General features: G+C 44.3%; 1 protein-coding gene and 1 pseudogene across 1 annotated transcript in view; both read left to right on the plus strand.

Annotated features, from left to right (window-relative positions):
- ABCA4 (ATP binding cassette subfamily A member 4) overlaps positions 1-26,070 on the plus strand; it is a 164,309-nt gene that overhangs the window by 50,400 nt on the left and 87,839 nt on the right. The window contains exons 12-19 of the mRNA XM_047082315.1: positions 6,992-7,197; positions 7,830-8,006; positions 9,976-10,198; positions 13,325-13,546; positions 15,425-15,629; positions 19,284-19,349; positions 22,229-22,318; positions 24,290-24,464. Of these exons, the coding sequence (XP_046938271.1) occupies positions 6,992-7,197; positions 7,830-8,006; positions 9,976-10,198; positions 13,325-13,546; positions 15,425-15,629; positions 19,284-19,349; positions 22,229-22,318; positions 24,290-24,464 (1,364 nt within the window). The remainder of the gene's footprint in view (positions 1-6,991; positions 7,198-7,829; positions 8,007-9,975; positions 10,199-13,324; positions 13,547-15,424; positions 15,630-19,283; positions 19,350-22,228; positions 22,319-24,289; positions 24,465-26,070) is intronic.
- On the plus strand, positions 24,991-25,527 carry LOC124515229 (60S ribosomal protein L17-like; annotated as a pseudogene).

A 26,070-nucleotide genomic window follows, 5' to 3' on the forward strand; every position in this document is an offset into this window, starting at 1 on the left:
CAATTATTATCCAGGTTATTATGTCTTTCCTTAGACCAATTAGATAGAAAGCATTATCTGGTGGCTTTGCCCAGTGTATATCTTTGTGCTCCAGCTTGCCTTTTTTGTTCCATTATTTATTTGTTTTAGAAACAGACATTTTTTTTAGCAGCTGTGCATTTCCTGTCCCTTTGTTTTCCAGTCGTAGTGCATTTCCTCACTCTTTGTGGTAGAAGGTTTCAGATGTCTGTCCACAGTGCCCAGTGTGTTAGATAAAATTTATTGTAGTGCCTTTGGCCTCTCTGTCTCACCATCCCAACCAACTTGAGCAGCCCAAAGCTATTTTATTTGGTGGCTTTTTCCACGTGGTGGGAAATGAATGTTAAGTGTTAGAGTCTAGAGCTGCCAGGAAAGTCATTCTGGGATGTTTGCCCACATCCATTGGCACTTTTCAAAAGGAACCCCAGGTGTCCACATTAACACCAGCAGGACCACCTCAGGCCTCCATTGGCATTCATCAGCTGCTTTGTTCTCAGCCTTAGTATGGAAGTTAAAGATGTAAGAGGCAGGACTACAGAGCCTACATCTCTAAGGGTGCAGCCTCTCCCTTATCCCTGGACACATCCTGGGTGTATTAGTCAGAATATGTCCACGCAGGGTGCCATTCCCCTGTGATTATCAAGTTCAAACAAAAAGAGAGATTCTTTCTTTGCCTCCACTGGGCCACGCTTCCACTTGGTATATAATTTAATTCATCTATTACTTAATGTGTTTGAATTTAGCGTCTGGCAGGTCAGAGTTGAAGAAGGAAGCCTGCTGCTACTGCAGCTTCTCCTCCCAAGGTGGTGTTTGATTTAGCAGAGTAAACAAATGACTGCATTCTCTAGGGCTCTTGAGCACAGCTGCCTGCCGTGGAGAGAGCTTGGACCTCTTCCGCTAGGGTGAACTCTGCTTCCTGGGGAGTATCAGCAAAACAACCAACGAGGAAATGTAGGGCTTGTGCGGACTTCAAGTGCTGGTCACCTTGCCACCGGGGTCTGGCTACAGCAGTTGGGAAATGAAGGGAACGAGGAAGCCTTTTCTCTCGTCCTACTGCCCTTGGCTGTCACAGGGCATTGTAATGGTTCTCTTTTCAGATTCTGAACTCTGGTTGCAAAATTTGCCTGGAATCATCAGCCTCTGAGGCCATAAGACACAGACTTTTTATTCACAGAAGATGTCCTTTGAATTTTTTTCCCATTAGCGATGCTATCTTTATGTTGAGACCCTTAAACTGGCCAATTCTTACCTACCTACAGTATTCTTCCCTAACATCCATGACCATACAGTTTCTCTCTGTGTAGAATCAGATAGCTTTTCTAGATAGACTCCATGGCCTCAGCCTTGTTAGAGCCTACTATGCTTTCACTTATAAGCTAATCAGACCAAACCAAATATGCCAAAATCCATGACCCTAGCTATGGGTTTAGTCATTCATCTTTGCCTCCCAAACACACTCATGCACACACTCACATAAGTGTACATGCCCATTATCCGAGATTTTAACTTCAGGGACAAGAGCAAGTACCAACAGATAATGAGGCCACTTGCTCTGAGGCAGGTGACCTCCCCATGAGAATACAAGGGTACATCATGAGTCATATCTCAGAGGATGACCCAGGAACTTCTGACTTATGTCCAAAACAGCTTCCAAAATTACTGCGCCTTTACTTGAGGGAGATTTGGTGAGGATGACGTTCTGGATTATCTTCATAAGACCTTCCTCTGGGTAGAGTTGTCTGACTTTCACTGGATGGCCAATGAGCAGCTAGTGAACACTAGTGATTTAGGACACACCCCACCCATATCCCCATTGCCCAGGAGGGACACAGGCTTTGGCTTCAGTCTATAGTATTGTTGGAACCAGATAAAATGCTGTAGATCAGCTTGGGATAGGTTGTGTTCCCAGCCATATTATTGAAAGAAAATAGCTGCCCTCCTTCCCCGACAGACAGCTGTCACAAATGAAGGGCAACTTGGCAGGGGCTTAAAAGCCGTTAGACTTTGTTGACTTTTAAAATATTTTGCAAAAACAGTAATAAAAGTGGTATTTATCAAATTCCCCTTATTTGTGAGACCATTTAGTGTCCTCCGTGGTTAAAATATAGGCTCATTCCATGTATGTCAATCATTTGCCAATAAAGTGGTTTAAAAAAAAAATAGGCTCACTCCAGAGCAATTTTGCCTCGTTATGCCTCATACATGAGCTTGGAATGATAATTGTAACTGACCTCATGACGTGGTTGTAAGGATTCAAGGGTTAATATGAGTAAAGCCCTTGGGCCAGCTTGGGTATGTAGTAAGCCTTCAGTAAGCATCAGCTTTTATTCTTACCAGGAGGCACTGGCTGGTCCTTCCCAAACACTGTCATGTGACCCTTAAAACACACCTATGAGGGGTAGGGTGTATCTCAGTTTTGCCAATAGGGAAACACAGACCATACAATCAGAAAACAGCAGAATGGGGATGGCATTCAAGGCTGTTTGTCTCTTAAACACTATGCCATATCACTTTCCAAGATGGGGAAAATAGCTGTGAAAATGGGTCAGATGTTTCAGGATAGAAATGAGTGTTTGAGAACCTATTAAGTTTTGTTTTTCCACAGAGTATCAGGGTACCAATCTAGGGGGAGGCAGCAGGAAACATGACTGTGAATCAGCTGCCTGATAAAACAGCCAGGATGGAGCCCACGTCATTGTGGGTCTCAACAATGTCACTGAAAACATCAGCTGCTTATTCCAGTATGGATTTCCCTTTAAGACATGAAAGGAGAGTTCAAAGAGAATGAGCTAGATGGCTCAGAAAGTCACATTATTAAAATATATTTGTTTTTATTAGCTTTTTTGCTTCAGTGAGAGTTACACTCTCATTAACATTATACCAAAAACTCACTTTTCACTAATTACTTCTAGTTTATCCTCTGAATCCAGGGTGCACAGGATTATGTTCAAAATACAGTAGTAAAGCTATATTTCTTACAGCATTCAAGATGTCTAAATTTAAATCAATTTCAATTCAGCAAACACTTACTGCGTCCTTTTCACGAGAAAACACTCTTCCAGAGACCACAGTGAACAAGAATGGCCCTTGACCTCTGATAACTTACTGTCTCTAGAGCTTTGATGACCAAAGCAATAACCTGTGGCAACATGTGGCTAAATTTTAATTAAAGAAAAAATTCAGTGCCTCAGATGCGCTAGACATTTTCAAGTGCTCAATAGCTTTTTTTGGTTACTGGCCACCATATTGGATAGGGCAGATATAGAACATTTCCACCATGTGGCAAGTTCTGCTGTACAGTGCCGCTCTGCTGGACAGGGGCAAGAGATCCTCCTGTTTGGGAATTCTCTTGCCCTGACTTTGTAGAGTAAGTGTGGCTTACTCTTAGAGGAACGTGTGGAAACAGCACTACCCTTCAGGCTTGATGTTTGAAGACACGGATTCAGATTCTGCTCCTGACCTGTATTGATCTTGGACAAGGCCCTTTGCCCTTCTGGTGCCAGTTTCCTCTTCAGTAAAGCAAGGATATCAGACCACAAAACCTCTATGACTCCTTCTGTCCAAATGCCCTGTGATACTGTGAGTGAATTTGTAGAATAGTCCGTGTGTCACAGTGTACCACAGCTAAACTATGATGAATCCCATCTCCCAAAATAATTTTTTCATCTTAGAAATTTAATTTCAAATTCACCTTGTCAATACTAAAATTCTATATACGCAGACCTAAACTTGCTAAACTGATTTATTTATTAATTTATTTTTATTGTTTTTTTTTAAAGATTTTTTTTAAGTCATCTCTATACCCAACATGGGGCTCAAACTTATGACCCCAAGATCAAATAGTTGTATGCTCTACCAACTGAGCCAGCCAGATGCCACCCAAACTGATTTTTTTTAATGAGATTATTTTATTACATTTTTATTGGACAGGGTCTCCCCAGAGGAAACTTAAATGTGTTTCTTTTTCTTCCTTTTTTAATGTACTCTAGCAGTTTAGTTTTGATGCTTTCTTGCCAAGGCAGGTTGTCAGTTCTCTGTCCCCCTAGGGTGCTTTTAAGTACTGACCAGGGCTAGGAGTCACACCCTTGGTCTTAGACTGTGGTGAAAATCTATATTCCCTACCCCCCCCCCCAAAAAAAAGGAAATCATAAAATACCAAACCCTGTGTTAGTTCCATCCAGAAAAAATAAACACATGTTTAGGACTTTCAGTGTCATGAGGTACTAAGTCCTTTAGTGCTATGCTGGGCAATGCCTGTTTGCAAAAGAATAGCTGGGTCAAGAAAATTTCCTATTTTTTAATTCTGTGATATATGACTATACTTGTGTGTTTTTTTTTTTTTAACATGTTACTTGTTTTTGAGAGAGAGTGCATAAGCAGGGGAGGGGCAGAGAGAGAGGGGAGCAGAGGATCTGAAGCAGGCTCCAGGCTCTGTGCTGACAGCAGTGAGCCCATGTGGGGCTCAAACTCATGAACCATGAGATCATGACCTGAGCCGAAGTTGGACGCTCAATTGACTGAGTCACCCAAGCACCCCACTTACTGGTATTTTAAAAAGAAATTCCACTTCCATTTAAGATAACTTAGTATGGTGTCACTTAAGCCTTGGCCCTCTATATTTTCTCATTACTTGTGTTCCTCTTTCCCATATCATCTGGAAAGCTAACAGTTTCTTTTGTTTCCTTTCTTTTTATCTAGAAGACTGAGAACATTACATGGGATCTGCTCCCAGGATGTGGAGCCTGAGGTGGGACAGTTTAGTTCAGAAGGCCCAAAGAGGGTGGGTTTGCAGTACTTTGTTGTTCCAATTCAGCTCCTTGGCCACAGTGAGGCTTCTGGTTGACCCTCTGAGGTTTCCTAAAGGAGACTTAGCAGTGAGGGGTTGGGTGGAGAGTTGGGCTTGCCTACTTCTTACCAGGTCAGCGGGAGCTCAGGTGTCTGATCAGTTCCTTTATGACCTGTCCACCATCCTTGCTTCTCTACTTCAGATATTAGTTGTGGGATCAAGTGAGCTAGAGTTTGATACCTACTCCACCACTTTGGGGAAGTTACTTAACTTCTTGGAACCTAAGTTCCCTGGACTGCAAAGTGAGGACAAATAATAACTGTGCTCTCCTGCTTTACGAGACAGTTGGAAGCGCACAGTTAGGGCAGTGGACCAGGCTATATCCGAGGTTCCTGACATGAGGGGAGGAAGTCTGGGCCTCCTGGACAGTGGGGAGGGAATCCACGGCCAGCCACTTGCTAGCTGTGTGACCTCTGTCAGATCTCCTCCAGTTCTGTTTCTTCTTCAGTAAACTGAGGATTCCAGGTAACTCACAGACTCTGTGTAAGTTTATGTGTTCCTTTAAGCCTCTGTCACAACTGCCTCCTAACCAGTCTTCCTGCTTCCCTTCTTGCCTCACCAGTGACTGAAACACAGTCGGACCCCACACATCATACCCTTGCTTAAAACTTTCCACTGGTTTCTTAACGCCTTTTTAGAGTTTGTCTTGAAGGCCTCTGGTTAGCATGGGAAGCTGCATGTCCTAGGAAACCCTTTGCTGGTTGGTCACACTGCAAGTGCAGTAGGGCAACTGATGTCCCCATCCACCTTCCTAGTGCTCACCTGTCACCACTCACCTCTGGCCACTGCCACTTGTCTGCACATTGGAAAGAGCATTCAGCACAATGCTGATGCCCTGGCCCTCCCTTTTGAGGGTGAGTGTCATTGTTTGGAGTGGTGTCTGAGAGTAGGTGTCTATGTAAAGCTCTCCAATGGTTCTAAACACAGCCAAAGATGGAAACCACTGCTCTGTTCTTGTAGGTCTCCGGAAACCCCACATGCTGTTCCCTATGCTGGAGCTGACCTTCCCCTTGATTTTTTCTCTTGGCTAATTCCTTATCCTCATCCTACTCAAGAGTTCCTTCCTCCAGGCAGCCCTCCTATACCCCTCCATGTAGACTTAGCTACTGATGGACTCTCAGACTACCCTGGGCTTGCTTTCATCAGAACCCAGTAATTCTGTATTATGGTTGGTGTACTCCAACCCTCTCTTTATTAGGTCTAGAGGTTCAGAAGAAAGTTTATCTTTCCTCCTTGTATCCCTGGAGCCAGCAGGCTCTGGCACATTACAGGCTCTCGGTAAGTATTCGGTGAACAAATTAATCAAGACAAGGCCATTTGACCTCTCGTGAGTTATATTCCAAGAAACAAACATTGACACAATAACCCTAGTGTATTATAGGAACAAGAAGTTAAGGAAAAATCAGATCCCAGTGTAGTCTAATACCTTAACAAATCTACAAAAGTGAACAAGCCCCAGTGTTCAAATTAAAAGAAATTCTTAGTGCTTTTTTGTGGGTAATGAGTTTTGTCTCTTCCGGGGGAGAAAAAAGACCTATTAGGAAATTCTCCCCCACCCACATTACCTGTCAATACTGTAACTGGAAATGATTTTCCTGACTAAATCATTTTGGCTCTTTCTTTTATTTTCTTTCTTCCTCCTTGTTCTAATCCTTCAGCTGGCCATCATTGTGTGTTTGCAGAGAGGCAGGAAGGTTCGCCACTAGGACTATTTCTCTCTCTCTTTAAAACTCTTTTATCGGCTTGCTTTCTGATCTTCAAAGCAGCCTGTATCCAATGTGACCCCACTCCCTTGCCTCCCCATGCTGAGGAGTGAGAGCTGTGAGTATTTTTGTCATTTTAAAGGCTTGCATATTTGGACAGCCTTGGACAGCCGAGTAGTGCAGCCCTCACTAAATCTGGAGGGATGAGAGCAAGTCAGCGTTTGTAGGCCCTCTTTACCCACAAGTCTAGACACAGTGAAAAATTGACACCAGACCTCACAGGTAAGCAGACAGTAAGTTCATAGATCTCCTTGCGTTTGACCCATCCCTTGGGGCAGCAGCCCTTACCCTCTGCCCTTTTTTGCAGTTGAGACTTTTCTGTTGGTGTTCTTCAAATGCTCTCAACTTTTGTGATTATCTGCAGTGCTTGATCCTGGATAAGTTTGAAAGCTATGATGATGAAATTCAGCTCACTCAACGAGCCCTGTCTCTGCTGGAGGAAAACAGGTTCTGGGCTGGTGTCGTGTTCCCTGACATGTATCCCTGGACCAGTGCCCTGCCACCCCACGTGAAGTACAAGATCCGGATGGACATAGATGTGGTGGAGAAAACCAATAAGATCAAGGACAGGTGATGTTTCAGGCAACCTTGAAGGCCCTACATATCCGCAGGAATGTAAGGGCAAGGAGCATCTACTCCTAGGGACAGGAGGGTTACTTGGAAAGGCACAGAAACACTTTGGCACCAGAGAACTAAGCTAACTAACTAGTTGGCCCTGTTAGTTGGTGGGTCCAGGAGAGCTCAGTTACCCTGTCATCACCAACACCCCCCCCACCCCGCCAACTCAGCACTTGTCCCTAGCTGGCCTTTGTGCAATGTGGAGATGGAAACCTCTAGGGATTGAGTTATCTTCACATAGAGATTCTACAAATAAGGTTTCTCCAAAGCCACTGGGAAATTACATTTGAATACAGAGTGAGGGATTGAGACTGGACTGAGGCTAAAAATAAAATTAAGAGGAGATAAGATATTTCATAAAGCACAATGTAGGGTCCTTGAATGAAAGCAATTACAAGTCTTTATGTGGCTGATATTTGTAACAGATTTAAACTGTGAATTAGAGAATAGAGTCAGATAGTTTGGAAATTTTTATGGGTGAGATTTCAAGAGAATGAGTTCCAACTCCCCTTGTGCTTATGAAGCATTAGCAAGCTGTCCATTTCCATTAACATCCTTTGTCCCTCCCGTTGGTTTCTTTGTAGGTACTGGGATTCTGGTCCCAGAGCCGATCCTGTGGAAGATTTCCGATACATCTGGGGAGGGTTTGCCTATCTGCAGGACATGATCGAACAGGGGATCACAAGGAGTCAGGCGCAGGTTGAAGTTCCAGTTGGAATCTATCTCCAGCAGATGCCTTATCCCTGCTTTGTGGATGACTCGTGAGTCACAGGCTCCCAATCTTCCTCCCAGACACACTAATCAGGTTGCTGGGGTGGGATGGGAGTACTCCTCAGGCTTCAGTCTCTTTGGAAAGAAACCCAGAGAGTGGGGCCGGCTTGAAGAGAATAGAGCTCTAACTGAGGAGCTGGCTCCTCCTAGACTCCAGGCAGGGCCAGATGGTCAAGTGAAGTGGCAGGGAGAAAGGAGTTGGTGTTGTGGGTGGAAAAGGGAAGGTGAAAATAAAAGCAAGGGAAGTGAGGTTGGGGAAGGGGACAAAGGCTTTTTAAATTTCCACTACGTAGTATGTTTGGTATGTGGAAGAGTTCTGGTCAGAGTGTTTCCCCAATGATTGCCAAATCAGCAAATTGGGACTCTGCATTGCAAGTAGGTCTGGTTCCTAGGAGCCTCAGAATAATGCAGCTCCTTCCTTAATTAACATTCCCATGCTGCATGCTTAATGAGAATGTAGAGGAATGTGTTGGATGAGCTGGAACCCTCCCTTCCTGCCCACCCCTATCCCCACCCCCAGGACTGTACATTTGTTGGCCAATAGTAAGCTAAGCAAGTAGCCTATTATTTACTGAAGGTGTATTTGGGGGATGATAGAGGGACAAAGAGGAAGAGGACACTAGGAGGCCTCATTTACCATGGTGGATGGGGGCAGAAATGCTTCCAGGACAGCAGCAGAGACCTACAATTAGCTTAGGATTCAACTCCTAGAAAAGAAAAAAGAAAAAAACTAGCAAGTTCGCCATAGTGCACATTGTGTCTGTGGGGTTCAGAGAGGAGACAAACACACACACCCTGAAAAAAGGAACAGTCAAATTGCTGCCTGACAAGACAGTAAGATAAAGCCCAGTATGGGCACAGGAAATGCTCTCTCAGCACCCTAGTCCAATTGGTTCTCCTTCTTCAGCTCAACACAAGACTAAAGAGATAATGATGTTTGTTCTGTAGTCACTATGGTTTCGGATAATAGACGGAGATGGGATGTGGAGCCACAGGCAAAAGCGGGGTTCCACTTTTAGGATCAGAATGGGAGTGGCTGGCAGGGTAGTGGGGTACACAATGAGGAGGCAGTAGGGATTCTGGCCATTTAGAGTGGGAGAGCCCTCTGGTGGCAGGTCCCCAGAGTGCAGGCTTTATGAATTTCTGGTGCTGTCCTTAGGGCCATCTTGAGAAAGAACCCTCCCATACTGGAATTGGGCCCTTCCTTTGACAACCAACAGTTTTCAATCGATAATAGTCTTAAGGGCTTTCCTAGCACATCAAGCGCAGGCAAAATATGTGTAAAGTTCACAATAAAATAATTCCAGAATATCAAATCTATCCTGCTTGCTAGAATGAATATCCATGGAATTATTCCACTGGTACATGGCTGGTGGAGTTAGTGGTATTGGATTACTGATTGATTTATTGATGGGTCATTTGCCTTCTGAAAGTGTCACACTGGTGGCACTGGTTTTTTTGTGCCTCTTCCTGCTTAATTGGGGTTTGATCCTCTGGGATATATAGTGCTAAGCTGCCTGACCTGTTTGGGGGGCCCAGTTATGGATCTCACCACCAACACCAAGTCCCTTTGTTTGTGGTTAACCTTCTTGGACTTCAGTGTCAGCATGTATCTATTCCAGTCACAACTGCATCAACAGGTTTGTAGTTTTTTCCCACAAGAATTTACAAGGTCTGTACTGTGTAACATACATAGTACAATTTTATTTACACATATTACTTGTAGAGCATTCATCTGGGCTAACCAAAAAGCTACCATCTTGGTCTAAGGAAAAAGTAATTCTTTCGGGGCAAAGTGCAGTACAGTAAAAGATTCATGCCTTTTGAATGCCCAGTGGGGATTTTCTGCCTTTCCCTACATCTGGGCTTTGTTCTCAACACATTCATTTGACAAATATTTAGTCCACCTCTACCAGGTACAGGGCATTCTACTATTCTGTTTCTCTCCTCTTGCTTCAGTTTTATGATCATCCTGAACCGCTGTTTCCCTATCTTCATGGTGCTGGCCTGGATCTACTCTGTCTCCATGACTGTAAAGAGCATCGTCTTGGAGAAGGAGTTGCGACTGAAGGAGACCTTGAAAAATCAGGGTGTCTCCAATGCAGTGATTTGGTCTACCTGGTTCCTGGACAGCTTCTCTATCATGTCAATGAGCATCTTCCTTCTGACCACATTCATCATGGTAAGCCAGATGGAGAAGGTCCAGGAAATCTTGAATAGTTTTGTACTTCCCACCTTTCCTCCTATTAATGAACTCATGCCTACATCAGTCATCTGGCCAGCAAGGATAGCCTGATATGTAGCTGCCCGCCCATTTTAGCCAAAGTGGCCATATGCAGCTGCCTGGTGATTTCAGCCAAGGTGGAAAATACTCAGATAAAATGTCCCCCCAAGGAACCTCTGTATCATACTGTGTTCCCTGCTCCCACTTTCTGCCCAGTGTGCTACAGTCTGCATAGACTATCTAACCCCATTCCATGGACTATCTGGAGAAGCTGCCGTTTGGAGAGCCCAGCACAGAGTGATTGTATGTGCAAAGGGTTCTATCTTTGCAGACACAGAAGAAATGAGTACAAAGAATGTTTTCCTGGGATTACTGCCCTAGCCAGCAGCTGGAGTTGGAATGTGAAGAGCCTTTTCAGTGTATTAGGAGAGAAGACCTGGACTGTTTAATTACCATCATGGTGACACCATTCATGGCTTGATCAGAGGACATTCTGCTGCCTGAACAGTCTCCAAGACCACTCTGTTTCGAAGGATGGAATTTAGAGTCTGTCCTTTCTCCATGGTAGGAGTATTTATAGCTGCAGACAGCACACATAGGTCCATCCTCTGCAAGCTTGCAGCTCCCTCACAGGCCAGACTTGGAAATAAAACAGTATTTCATAATATATTCTTATCCTTCATTTGCAGTTCCTCCACAGCAGATGATCTTCTGTACTTGTTAGATGATAACTTCATAAATTTGGGTAGTTTTTTAAAATGTTTATTAGATGGGATTTGGTATAAACTTCAAGCTTGGTGTTATCAAGCTTGTTCTGCCTCTCTAGCATTGTCATATTAAGCGCCCCTCTGCAGTAGGCAACATGTATGCTGAACCATAGATTCTGGCTGTGTCCCATCCCGTGCTGGATCATACTGGTGTCAACCTGATCCAAGAATATTCCATCATATATCCTGTCCATCCAGCAGATATTCAGTTAAACCAAATCCTAACCCTTCTCTTTGCAGTAAAATGTACTAATTCTGAAGGGTTTTGTTTTCAGTGTTGCACTGAGATTCAGTGTGCTCTGTGACCTTAGTTAAACCCAGTGCTAGAGCCCTGTCAAAATTCTGATGTAGAGGTCATTCTGCTCAGGCAACCTCGCTTTAAATTGGTGGCTTTAAATGTGCAGAGTCCTGGAGCTCCACAAAGAGGAGGGGAGAAGCTAAGCTCCTTATCTTCCTCTAGTGGTCCCTTGTTCCTTCCCATCCTTCAGTCTGCTCCTTTTCCCATTTCCAAGGCATTTTGTGTCCTCAGAATTAAAGGAGTCAAAATGCATAAGCGTCAGACTTAGGCAAAATGGATAAACGTGTGTGTTTTCTTGCAATGTCTGAGAAGTGACATTGAGATCTGCCTTCCTAAGAATGGGCATTAAGACTTCAAAGCTTTTAGGACGTGAGGTAAAGAATGTTCACTAAGAGTTTCTTACACAAAGAGGTTTCTCCTTGTGGGAACCAGGACATTGTTCCAGTGATGACGGAAACAGAGCTTTCCACACCAGAATAGGATTCCTTAGGATGACGCTCCCATCTTTGCCTTGTTCTTCCTTCCCACCTCAACTCTGCAGGAAAGAATCTGGAAGCTGGACAATGGGGCGGGTTCCACTGTTATTCAGGCTATTAGGAACAAAGAAGAACAGTGGTCATTAGAGGAAGCTAAGGCCTGTAAGTCTGTTGGGTCAGCCAAGTAGCTGTCCCCTCTGTCTTGTCAGTGAGAGACTACACAGGTCTGGAAGTTTCTAGGACTTTGCTTTGAGCTGGGGTAAGAAACTGATTTTATTCTTCTGAAAATACCAGCAACCATCTTAAAGTTCTTCCAGCCATAGCCACATGTTCAGCCATGGACTTGCTTTTCCTGAGTTGTGTGATTAAGGAAAAGGACTGTGCTTTCCAGGTGATGTGGGGAGCTCTTTGACACACAAAATCAGGAGCTCTGAGTCCTAATTTTGACTTTCATTTAGAGTTCCTCAGAGTTTTGTTCTAGTTAGGCATAGCCCTCTTCCACCCTCCTTTCCCATTTGTTTTATTCTATTTTTTAATCTGTTCCGTTGTGCCTGGCAGGCACAAGTGTGTGAATGAGGGAGAATCGGTAGCAATAGCAGCTAAGTGGCGCATCTGTGTTCCACTCAGCTTCCACACACTCACACATTGCTCATTGTCTCTCTTTCCTATGAGGAATCTGGTGCTTCAGGGCACCACTACCACTTGATCAGAACCCATTCAAGAGATGAACCTATTTGTGCCTTTATGCTCCCGAGAAAAGAACAAGACAATCTATATGTATTTGGAGTTATGTGCAAAGCGTAAAATTCCTCATAGGAGGTCTATAGTAAAGGAGAACTAAGAAAGCCTAATAAGCGTGAACATCTCAGTTTTTCCTATAATGTGGTTGGGCAACAGCTCACTTACTGAAAATTGCTGATTTGGTCCTGATTTCTACATAGTCATTAGTTAATGTTAAAGATACTGAGTATTTGCCCACGGGTTCTATGAAATGTATTTGGATGATATTGTTGGAGGAGGACGATTAATCCACTTCCAAGTGATGTGGATTAATTACTGATATTTTTACCAGTGTGAGTAGTAAATCTCAGAATACACATGATTGAGTCAGCAGGTTAGGCCCCAAGCAAAACATTACAGCTTGTTGGGGGCTCTCCTATCTCCCTTTCTTGTCCCTCATCTCCTCAGTGTATCTTGGAGCTCTTGATGTTCTAAGATCTTCCTCCCCTAGACTTCCTCCTCTAGACTTATTTCTCCCTTCCCATCAAAGATTTGCTTACTTAATACATAATAATTACTCATACTGATAGGCAGCCTAATGTGTTACCCTCCCAGGGAGAATGACACTCACAGGATTAAAGGAATTCAACACACTGAGTCTCAAATGTGGAAATTTAGGCACCAGTCAAAGATGGTGGAGAGACCACTCTGGAGCAAGGGCTTCTGAAGGCCCAGAATCGCTGCACAGAGGTTGCCCCCTGAGAGGGATGGTGCTGTGGACATGGGTGGAAATTACTGACTCAGATGGCCTCTTTGGTTTCAGCATGGAAGGATCCTACATTACAGCAATCCATTCATCCTCTTCCTGTTCCTGTTGGCCTTCTCCACTGCTACGATCATGCAGTGCTTCCTGCTCAGCACCTTCTTCTCCAGGGCCAGCCTGGCAGCAGCCTGTAGTGGTGTCATCTACTTCACCCTCTACCTGCCACACATTCTCTGCTTCGCCTGGCAGGACCGAATGACGGCTGATCTGAAGATGGCTGTGGTGAGGGACCTTGGACTTACTCCTAATATATGATACATTTTCTTTGAGGGGTCTGTAGTGGTCCTGGAAAACGGGCCTGCCCTTTGAGGGGATCCGCTTTGCCTTTTGGCCCAAAGGGAAGTAAGGTTTAAAGACACAGGGGCAAAAGTTGGAGCAGTCTTCACCCTGAGCTACCTAACCGTCCCTCTTTACCAAACCCGCCTGATGAGTCTGCCCTGGGAAGCAGTCAAAAACCAGTTCAACTCATTGGTCCCTTTATGTGTCCACAAGAGGAGAAGAATGTGGACCATTTCACTCAGTTTTATTTTCAAATCATGTGAAAAGATCCAGAAGGGAGGGAGCTAGCCCCCTAACTGTTAGGCCCAGAAAGATGTTTCCATTCTTTAAAAACTTTCTTTTTTCTCCGTAAAAACTTGAATCCGGGTAGCTTACAACGGTCTTCATCATGGTATACCACTGTGCAGAAAGGGTACAGAAATGAGCCAGTTAAGAGCCAAGCCTTCTTGCCAGGAGAGGATTTTCTTGAAAGATAGACTTCTTAGTTCACAATTCCCAAACTAACGGTACTGCCTTTTTCTCTATTATTTTCAAATGGGCCATTTCCACCCTCTCATTAACCAGGCTCAAACAGTTTTCATGCTCTCTTGGGTGCACTGTTTTGTCTTTGAGAACTTCCCTCCATAGTTCTCTATGCAGTGGAGTCAAGAAAGGACTACCACCTGCTTCTTATTGAGGAAAGATCCAAGGTGTAAGCTGTCTTATCAAACTCAAACTTATCTGGCTGTAGAGCTGCCAGGGCATCTGCCTTTTACTTCTCATGTTAAACAAGAAATTAATTGCTGCTATTTATAGTATCCAATTTTCTAAAATCATAATGGGCTAGTAGCAAGAAGTCCTTCTGACTCAGCCTGTGGGCAGAGCTGGGCTCTCTTGATATACTGAGTAGACATCAGTACTTTGAGGCCACCACTAGCTTCATGGGTGTATGGATCCACCAAGAAGCTATAGTTCTGGCAGCTGTGTGGACCAGGGCTGAGCTGATATTTTTACAATGGTTTTTGTGAACCTACAGCTGGAGAATCTCTTCCTTCAATAGACAGACAATTTGAACCCTACCCTGGGTCCTGCAAGCTACAGAGAGGCCTCTGAGCAGAGGAAATGAGAAGATCCCATCCCTCTGTATGTGCTTGTGTGCTTTATGCCATGCAAGGGACCACCTGTGGGGATTTGGCTGTGGACCTTCCTCTTCAGCTTCCTTTTGGACACCACCTATTTAGTTGACTTGTTCTCTCTACAAAGAACCTAAGAAAATGATTGTCCCCAGTCTGGAGATGAGAAAAGATGACATCAGTGTAATCTGAGGCTTTTCTGGCCTCACTGACAGACCTCAGGAAGTCATGGGACCATCCTTTGCCTGGCCCCTAGACTGCCCTAGGACACCGATGACTTTGTGGACCCTTCTAATGGGATTCACACAGAGAAGCTCAAGTTATTCCCATTGTTCTGTCAAGAACTGTGTGATGTTAAGAAAGAGGTAGGAAGAAGGGGGGAAAGGTAGGAAGGTGAACATGAGGACCTCTGGTCCTTTGGTGTGTTATGCTTTTGTGGTATTTGTCTTTCCCATGACACAACTGTATTCCATTGAACAGGTAAGAGATGGCCCAGTGAGTATTGGGCAGGGGTCCCCAAGTCCTGAGAGGCATTTTCAGAATTTTCTTCCTGTGGAAAGACTGCCTTAACCCCTCCCTGGGGTATCGTTACACCTGGACACAACCTGGACACTCTTTTGGCCCTCCTTCCTAGCCTGAGGGCATCTGGCTGCTGTTGTGTTGAATAAAAGACCTCTGCTGATCTCCTGTGCCCTCTGCCTCACTGCAGAGCCTGCTGTCTCCTGTGGCATTTGGGTTTGGCACTGAGTACCTGGTACGCTTTGAGGAGCAAGGCCTGGGGCTGCAGTGGGGCAATATCGGGAATAGCCCCATGGAAGGGGATGAATTCAGCTTCCTGATGTCTATGAAGATGATGCTCCTTGATGCTGCTCTGTATGGACTGCTTGCCTGGTACCTCGACCAGGTTTTTCCAGGTAAGTGTCAACCTCTTGAGGGTAAAGGTACTGGTACTGGGTTCTTCAGATTCCCAGCCCTCTCCCATCTTTTCATCTGGTTTAAATCTCATCCTTCCTAAGTTCTTTCCATTTGGACTTTCATAGCCAGCATTTGAAACTTAAACTTAGGTCAAAAATCCATCAGCGAATGTTGGTGGCCCTACTTTAGAAATAGATCCAGAATCTGATCCCTTGTCACCACCTCTACCACTACCTTACCAGTCCAAGCCTCCTTCCATAGTCATCGCCTACCAGTCTGTTCTCCATGCTGTATTCAGAGATCCTTTCAGAATCTGGGTCAGATAGTGTCAGCCTTCTGTTCAGATCCCTCCAGTGGTTTTTCCTCTTGCCCAGAGTAAAATCCAGTGTCCCAGCCCTGGCCTAGAAAGTGCTTCATTATCAGCCTCTAACTGTTTGCCCCATTTCGTGTCCTTCCCTTTTACCTCATGTTCTCTGTTCCAGCCACATCCGCCTCGTCACTGACTGTTCTTCAATACACTAAGTACATTTCCTCCTCAGGACCATTGCACCTGCTGTTCTCACTGCCTGGAGCATGTTTCTACATCACCCTCCCTACATACCTGCAGGCTTGCTTCCTCACTTTTGTTCAGTCTTATGTTCAGATGTCATGTCATCACTGGAGTCTTTCCAGATTGAAAATATCTAAATATCTATCCCTATATAAATAACATTCCTTTAGTGCTCCTGAATATCCCGCTTTATTTTTGAGACATCACTATCTGCCGTGATGTATCTTTATGTGTTTGTTTCTTGACTCTCTACCCTTAGTAGAATATGGGCCAATGAGAGTGGGCCCACAGTCTGTTTTGTTCAGTGTTTCAGGCTCAGTGCCACAAATAGTGCCTGACTTTTGGTGGACATTGAATGAATACCTGATTAATCTGCAGCATGGAAGAGCAACTCCTGAATCAAAACTGGGTGTTTGCACAGTTTTGTTTTGCTGTGTAGAAATGAGATTTTCCTTCAAATCAGCATTTCCCGGTAGCTAGAGAAGTCCAGCCTCCATTTGAGTGGGTTCCAAGTCAACCAACTGCCACCTAATGCTGTGGCAGCCATGACCAGGCTTTCAGTGCTCTGGCCAAGAGCAGGCAGGGTGAGTGAGGCTGGGCCCAGTCCCTGGGGAGGGATGAACTCACATCGTCTTGGGGCAGCCATTGTTGGCAGAAATACATAGGCAGCAACCCTGGAATAGGAGAAGGATTGCTAGGCTGAGCCAGAAGGCCTGGGTTTGGATCCTAGCCGTGTGACTATCTTAGTTTCCTAAGGCTGCCATAACAAAACATCACAAACTGGGTAGCTTAAAACAATTTTTTTTTCTTTTTTTTCTTTTTGTCTCACAGTTCTGGAGATTAGAAGTAGAAAATCACGGTGTTGGCAGGGCCATGCTCCCCCTGAAATCTGCAGGGGAAGGAGCCTCCCCTGCCTCTTCCCCCTTCTGGTGGTTTTTCAACAATCTCTGTCTTCACGTGGCATTCTCCCTCTGTGTGTCTGTCTTCACAGGGCCATCTTCTTATAAGGATACCAGTCATATTGGATTAGGGTTCTATCTAGTCCAATGTGACTTAATCTCAACTAAGCACATTAGCAGTAACTATTTCCAAACAGGGCCAGAGGTTAAGACTCTGGGGTCTTTTTTTTCTGATACCAAATGTGTCATTTTTTCCCAGCATCAGCTATTTCTCTAATGCAACCAGGTGTCCAACAATACAATTCAATTCTAATAGTAACTACCCAGAATTAGCACAGACCCCACAAGCAGATTCAGTCCTACAAGATTGTTCCCACTTCAGATACCAGCAGCAAATACAGTGCCCAAGCTACCATACTTTTGTCCAACTGAACACAAATTCAGGTGTTCTCACAACCACCTCCCCAGTTCAATAATTCACTAGAACAACTCACAGAATTCAGGAAAGTTGTCTATTTACAATTACAGCTTTATAATAAAGAATACAACTCAGGAACAGCCAAACGGGAGAGGTGCTTAAGTGGAGGTACGGGAGGGGTGGTGCATGGAGCCTCCATACCCTCTCCAGGTGCACTACCTTGAGAGCACCTTGATGTGCTCACCAACCCGGAAGCTCCCTGAATCTCCTTCAAAAGTTTCTATAACTCCATCTCCAGCCCCCTTCTCTACCAGGATGGAGGGTACGGCTGAAAGTTTCTATCCTCTTTTCCCAGGCCTGGTCTTTCTGGCGACCAGCCCCCATCCTGAAGCTATCTAGGGCCCCTACCCTGAGTCACCTCATTAGCATAAACACAGATATGGTTGAGAAAGGGGCTTGTTATGAACAACAAAAGACATTCCTATGACTCAGGAAATTCTAAGGGGTTTACAAGCTCTGTGCTGGGAACTGGGGACAAAACCAACTATTTTGTATTCTACCATGGACCTCAAGGTATCTTTGGGGGTTGGGAGGGGGTGCAATTCAACCCATAATGGTGACTTTGAGCAATACACTTGACCTGCTTTGCCTCAGCTTTTCTATCTCACTGGGCCACTAGGAGATATAATCATTGAAAATTAGTTGGATTGAAAATGAAATTTGTCCATAATCCAAGGGCTTTATTTTAGCGGAGCTGAAACTTTAATTTGTCCAACAACTATTTACTGAGCAGCACCTATATGTTTGGCTTAACACTAGCATTTGGGCAAAGAGGGGTGGAAAAGACAAATCCAGACCTACACTTGAAGGGCTGACGTTCTAGTGGTCATGGAACATGGGATAATATTAAATAAACAAAGTATTCTTACAAAATTAACATTTTAAAGGGAGCAAAGCCTGCTAAGAGAAGTGGAGCATTTGGGAGTCTTTTCCTTGAAATCCAGATGGATCCAATAGCATAGGATAGTTTAGATCAGTGGTATTAGAACCAGATTACCCATATTGGAATTCCTATACCTCTGTTTAATTATCTGTGACCTTGGGCAGAAGAATCAAACTCAGTGTGCCTCAGTTTCCTTATTCACAAGAATACCATTGCCTATCTCCTAGGATTGTTTCCAGGATTAAATTACTTAATGCAGGGGCACCTGGATGGCTCAGTCAGTTAACCTGATTTTGGTTCAGGTCATGACCTCAGGGTTTGTGACTTTGAGCCCCACATCAGGCTTTGAATTGACAGCGCAGAACTTGCTTAAGATTCTCTCTCTCCCTCTCTCTCTCTCTGCCCCCATCCGCTCTCTATCTCAAAATAAATAAATAAACTTAAAAAAATATATTTAATGCATGAAAAGTGCTTACAATAATGCCCGACATGGAAAGAGCATCCAATAAATGTTAGTAACTATCATCATTACTATCATCTGGTGATTGTTGAGAAAGGGCATGATTAAATTCTTTAATAAAATGTTTTCTTGGAAAACTAACGTCAACCAAGATCATCAGTCTTAGTGTTGCTGGGTCCACCCAAAAAAGTGACCTTTTGAATTCAAACATATTGGAAGGAGTAGTCTTTGTGGGAGCCCCTGTAATGCTTATGAACTATAAATATCTATAGTTGTACTTTGAGATTCAGAGAAATAAATTCCAGATTTTATAGAACTGTGGTAATGCAGGACTCCTTTGGCTTTTTCCCTGTCATTTCAAATGATTTACCTGTCATTTTTAGGGAACTATGGAACCCCACTTCCTTGGTACTTCCTTCTGCAAGAGTCCTATTGGCTTGGTGGTGAAGGTGAGTTGTTTAAAATTTTTTGATAAAAATCTTAATGTTTGAAACTGACTCCTTTGGCTATGTCATGGATACACATAGGCTATAGAGGTGGCTCCTTCTGTCAAGTGTGTGATTCCTGATTAGTTAGCTACCTCCTGAGGGCTCTGACACTGTAGTGCAGCATCATAGCCTCTAGGAACGCACCTTTGGGAGTTGCTGGGCCAGGGTGAATGGCTGAGCATTGCTAAACCCTTGTGTCCTATACAGCTTGTGCCCAGTGGATTAAATTGCCTAGTAAAAAAAGGCCAAACCACTTTAGGGTGCAAATGACTTTTGCAACTCCTCAATTTAAAGCAGGGAGATCCATAGAATCATGAAGAAACCTTTGTACCTTTTGCCTCCCCTCCTGCTTTTTTATTCCTTTCCAAAATATAAATTAATGCATTCTCCCAAGGTAAAGGTACATCCAGAGGTTGGAGTGAAGCTATGATCTTCAAGACAAACACTCCCAGACTCTTCTCTAATACTCATCTTACTTATGGTTGGGGAAGAGGGGTAAGGGAGTATTTGCCCAGAATGCATCTTAGCTAAAATGTACCTCTCCTACTAAACAGGACAGGAAGCCCAGAGAGAGTTCTAGAAGTTGCATAGACTCTTTTGTGAGGTATGAGAAGGCAAGAAATTCCTGCCGTGATTACTGGGGACTTCCTTGGAGCTGGTAGTTTCTGGAAGCGAAAGAAATACTTTCCAATCTGTTCCTCACCTACCTGCACTTTATTTTATATTATTGGGTCTAGGCCAGGATTTATCCTTTAAGCACTAAGATAGATGTTTGTTTTCTGTAGGTGATTAGCCTGGGGCCTTTAAAAAAGGCTTGGGTGGGGGGCGCCTGGGTGGCGCAGTCGGTTAAGCGTCCGACTTCAGCCAGGTCACGATCTCGCGGTCCGTGAGTTCGAGCCCCGCATCAGGCTCTGGGCTGAGGGCTCGGAGCCTGGAGCCTGTTTCCGATTCTGTGTCTCCCTCTCTCTCTGCCCCTCCCCCGTTCATGCTCTGTCTCTCTCTGTCCCAAAAATAAATGAACGTTGAAAAAAAAAATTAAAAAAAAAAAAGGCTTGGGTGGTTTATTTTGTTTTGTTTTGTTTTTATGGTTCAAACAAATAGCACTTCAACAGCTCAGTATTTTTCTGTTATGTTGGTTTGTCTATCTTGTCTATAACTTTTAAATTTCAACCATAATAAAGTTATCCATTGTAAATGGGGTTTTTCAACACAGGAGCATATTCCTGAACATTTCTAATTTCAGTGAATATCAAAACTTGTGGGCATTTTTTCCCTCTACAATTTCAGCAGATAATCTGTCTCTCAAAAAAAAATTCTTAAGACAAATGTGCTCCTTCAAAAATGAATCACATGTATTTTTGCTAACAGCAGCCAAATATTTTTCACCTGCCTCACAGGCTAGACTGAAATAGATTCCTAACTGTCTCTAAAATCAGAAAAGAGCTGAGTTTTCCCACCTAATCCCCTCCTCTCACAGACAAAGAAATGGAGCTCAAGAGGACCAGTGTCTTGTCTAAGTCACTTTTGTCACTTGGGACAAAATCTGGAACTGGGACACACATTTCTTGGCAAGGAACTCACCCGTTGACTAAACTATGTAGAAGATCTCTCCCTGCTATGTTGTTGCGTGTTAGTGCAGTAGGGTAGCTAGTAAAGTGATCAAAGGAATTGTGGGTAGTCGATTTGAAAATCCCCCAGGAAGCAGAAATAGAAGTGCCAAAGGTGGCAGGTCCCTGACCACCAGGCCCATTACTTGCTCCTCCACCCACAGCTGCAGATCGAAGAGGGCGACCAGGAATGACAGAGGCCCTGGTTGGCTGCTGCATTAAAAAAACTCGCCCTGCCCACATCTGTGCTCCTGAGACCAGAGCCTTTAGATTCTTGGCGACAGTGGTTTCCTCCTGCCCCTGCTTACCTCTCTGGCTGGCTTGCTCTTCAGCTTGCTTCTCTTCCCCTTCCAGGATGTCCTGATGTCCTTTTAAATCAAATGCCAAATTTACAAAAAAAAAAAAAAAAAAAAAAAAGAAAGCCTCTGTGTGTGTTTACACCACCTTCACAGTTTGTTATTGTTGTTGTTTTTAATGTTTATTCATTTTTGAGAGACAGAGACAGTGCAAGCAGGGGAGGGGCAGAGAGAGAGGGAGACACAGAATCTGAAGCAGATTCCAGCCTTTGAGCTGTCAGCACAGAGTCTGACATGGGACTCGAACCCACGAGCCACAAGATCATGACCTGAACCAAAGTCGGACGCTTAACCAACTGAGCCACCCAAGTGCCCCAACGATTTGTATAAGCCTATACCTCAACCAGTCCTAACTCTGGTGTTAGTTCCAAAAGACTTGAATGCCCATAAAAATGCTTAGGTAAATTATTTTTCAATCTGTAATTTAAGCTGGCTACCCATCATATCACCTTGAATCGTCTTCTCTCAAGATTCATCATGACTTTAACATGTTTTTGATTGGAGCAGGAACTACTGTTGGTGAGGTAAAGAAAATTACCCCATTGCAAACTTGGTCCTGGTTTTGTGAATTTTTTTTTAATTATAATTTCTGACATTGTGGGCCCCTGCTGGCATGTTAAGAGGATAAAGTGAAACACCTGTTACAAAATACACTCTGAGCTCAGCAAAGATTGACAGTCCAGCCAGCCAGCAATACCAGCCATTTTGAGAACTTTATAGGCCCACAGGCCCCTGGGAATGCTGACTTGGCCTTCTGAGGGAACTGTTTTCCAGCTATGGTAGGAAACTCTGCAACTACTTCCTTCTCCCCTCCTTTTCCTGCCTTTACTGATTGTTAGCTCTCACCAGGAATAACAGTGGCTTCTGGTTGGTGCAGGCTGTTCAACCAGAGAAGAAAGGGCCCTGGAAAAGACGGAACCCATAACAGAGGAAATGGAGGATCCGGAACACCCAGAAGGGACCCATGGTAAAAACCTCCATTAGGGGCAGAGAACAGAGGCAAGGGAAAGGCTCAGACTACTGTAAAAAGCTAGAGCAAAACCCTTCATGCCTGGCGTGAAGTAAAACCCAGGATACTGACTCTGTGGTGACAAGGGTTAAAACCTGATAGCTCCTCAAGGGCCAAGCTGCACGTGTGTGGGATGAATGGTCCAGCCAGACATTAACGCATATTTCCTAGAGAAAGCAAATCCCAAGTATGTGGTGTGTTTGTGCCCTTGTTAGGCAATTCCCAAGTGAGTTGCACAAATGTGCTGACTTCCGAGGATTTAGCAAGAACAATAACTTGGGTCACTGGGACTTAAAGCGGATATGAGCTATAAGGAAAGACAAAAATAAATGCTTCTGTGCACAGGAGGAAGGAGTCTAGTGGAGCTGACTACACTTCATTCGTAGTTTACAAATCTAGAGGTCCATTCATTCAAACCATCAAAAGCCTTTCCTGACTGTGGAAGTTACCTAACAATTCCTGAGCTGATGAATTAGGTTTGCAACTATTCCCTGGCTTTGCCTTCTTTATCTTCTCTCTTAAACCAGTTCTGTACTTCTCCCCATGTTCTCCATTCCCTAAGCATGTACACTTCTCTGTTATGCTAAAATGCTCTTGCCATCCTCACCTTGGGGTCAGAGAAGCAACATGGCCTCTGGACTTTGCCTGCCACCCACCGTGTGAGAAGGTCTGGCCTCTGGCCCTCTGGCCTACCCCAGGTGCTATTTCACAAAGCTGAAGTCAATGATGCACGGCTCATCAGAGAGCTGGTCTACAGTCAATAGTGCCTCTGGGAAGGCACTATTCCACTCCTCCCAGAGTGGAATTCTAAGGCCAAAATTGGGGGGCTGGGGCCTGGTCCACCTTATTTTTAGGAGACACCAGGAGGCACACATAGGAGAAGCATTGGGATGTTGTTTTGTAGGGGAGTCAATGCTCAGAACTACGATGTTAACAAATTAGGGGGTGCTATATAGGGTGAACTAAAGCAGAGAGTGACTGGAGGTTGGGAGAAGTGGACACCACATTAATGAGGGTCTGCACTGGGAGGGTGTCAGAGTGGATGAGTGGAGGGGCAGTGATGAAGAAGAGTGGACTATACCCTGGGGCACCTGGTTGGCTCAGGTGGTTAAGCATCTGACTTTGGCTCAGGTCATGATCTCACAGCTTGTGAGTTCAGGTTCTGCGTCAGGCTCTGTGCTGACATCTCACAGCCTGGAGCCTGCTTCAGATTCTGTGTCTCCCTCTCTGTCTGCCCCTCCCCAGCTCACACTCTCTGTCAAAAATAAACATAAAAAAAAAAAAAAAAGAGTGGAGTTTACCCAGTAACTGAGAATCTGTGAAGTATGAGGAGCAAAAAAGTTGCTCTATACAAAGTTAATGCAAAGGCCTGAGCCAAGATGACTAGGAGAGGGGCATTACAGGACCAGACATGGGAGAGTCTGAAGGAAAGTTATGTTTTGGGAGGAAGATAAGGAGCCTGAGCTGCTACCAGAAGCCCATGAGGAAATGTCCCTACAGACTTGGAAATGGCAGCCTGGCGTGAAGATTGAGCTTAGGGACTAACTCTCCAAATAGACAGTGAGTGCGCTCTGGGTTCGAATCTCAGCTCTGCTGTTCATGAACTATGTGACCTTGATTGGATATTTGATGTCTCTGTGTCTTAGGTTTCCCCATCTATAAAAATGGGCATAATAACATCTACGCCCACAGAGCTGTTACAAGGGTAAAATGAGGTAATACATATAAAGTATTTGAAACAATGCCTGGCACATAGTAACTGCTCAATAAGTGTTAGGTACTATTATTACCATTGTTATTCTCTAGTAATCCGTACAAAGGCTATAACTAAGGCCATGGGGGAAAAAGACAGTGGCCTGAAGAAAGAACCTTGGGGAATGAATACATTAAGGCATTACACTAATATCATGTTCATTTTTTTCCTCCAAGACTCCTTCTTTGAACGAGAGCTTCCAGGCTTGGTTCCTGGGGTATGTGTGAAAAATCTGGTAAAGATTTTTGAGCCCTACAGCAGGCCAGCCGTGGACCGTCTTAACATTACCTTCTATGAGAACCAGATCACTGCGTTGCTTGGTCACAATGGAGCAGGGAAAACCACCACCTTGTAAGTTTTATGGGCAAAGAGCCTGGATTGCCATTCTATCCTGTCATTTCCGGCTCTCTTCTGCCTCATTAGCTACAGTTTACTCTTTCCCATTGAGTATTAGTGGCAAAAATATACTACGTATTTGTGTCCCAAGTGCGTATAAAGCACACTGCAATATTTAAAGCTCACTCACATACGTTGTTTTATTTGATCCTCACAAGAAGTGGGAGAGGAAGGTAAAATAAGTTTATTGCCCCTTATGTGTGCTGGGGAAGTGGACATCCAGAGAGTCAAAGTGACTTTCTAGGGTCACCAACTTGCAATGCTTCAGTGAGAGCAAGAGCTAGATCTTGTCAGTTGTCTCATCTATGACACTGTAAGCCTGTCCTCCCACCCCCAACCTCTCCCGTGTCACTACCATCAATGATGGTGATAAAACTATGACCATCACCACCACATACCCCTGGTCTACAGAGAGTACTACTTATTTTCAAAGAGGATTCCTTTAGCTCTTCCCGTAAGCGGCCTGAGGTGATCTCTGAAAATGCTTCGCTATTCACTTGACCTGGAAAACCCCACAAAATCATGCAAATCAAGAGGTTCAAATCTTCATGTTCACTTTAAGAACACAGGTGAAACTGCCCAGGCCATCAAGGGTATGCATATCCGAAAAGCCACCAAGTATCTGAAAGATGTCACTTTGCAGAAGCAGTGTGTGCCATTCTGATGCTACAATGGTGGAGTTGGTAGGTGTGCCCAGACCAAACAGTGGGGCAGGACACAGGGTCGGTGGCCCAAAAAGAAGTGCTGAATTTTTACTGCACATGCTTAAAAATGCAGAGAGTAATGCTGAACTTAAGGGTTTAGATGTAGATTCTCTGGTCATTGAGCACATCCAGGCAACAAAGCCCCCCAAGATACAGCATAGAACTTACAGGGCTCGTGGATGAACTCTCCCTGACACATTGAGATGATCCTCACTGAAAAAGAGCAGTGTTCCTAAACCTTAAGAGGAAGTTCACAGAAGAAAAAGATACCACAGAAGAAACTGAAGAAACAAAAACTTATGGCCCAGGAGTAAATTCTACATAAAATAAATGCAAATAAAAGTAAAAACAGAGAAACAAAAAACAAAAACAAAACAAAGAGGATTCCTTTTCCTACCTGTAAGGGTTGGTGGTAGTTCTGGAGAAAATAAAAAGGGTGTAGTCTCTAGAGGGGCCTGTGGGGTAACCGGCTGGCAATTGAAGGTAAAGTTCAGGAAGATGCAAGCTCTGCATAGAAAAGTCAAGAAGTTCCCTTCACTTTTCTAAGGGAGCAGAGCACCATCTGCTGAGAAGGAGACCATGGCTAGCTAAGGTTTCCCAAGGAGCGTCAGAGGCGGCCCTCGCAGGGGGCAGGGGAGCCACGTGACACACAGTCTTCAAGTCCTTTGACCTCTTACAGAGCCCCAGGAAGGAACAATGTAGTGTACACCCTACATTGGAATGTTCTCTGAGGGCGGTTCAGGGTGAATGGAATGTGGGGCTGATGCCATTATATTTGGTTCTGTTTCCCTCTAGTGGTTGATCAACAGAGATTTCAGCTTATAAGTACAGGTCCAGATAACCTGAGATTGTATCTG

The sequence above is a fragment of the Lynx rufus genome, unplaced genomic scaffold (assembly GCF_022079265.1).
Source record: "Lynx rufus isolate CCGP_SWC_20201006 ecotype Redwood Valley unplaced genomic scaffold, mLynRuf1.p SCAF_2, whole genome shotgun sequence".
Taxonomy (NCBI): Eukaryota; Metazoa; Chordata; class Mammalia; order Carnivora; family Felidae; genus Lynx; species Lynx rufus.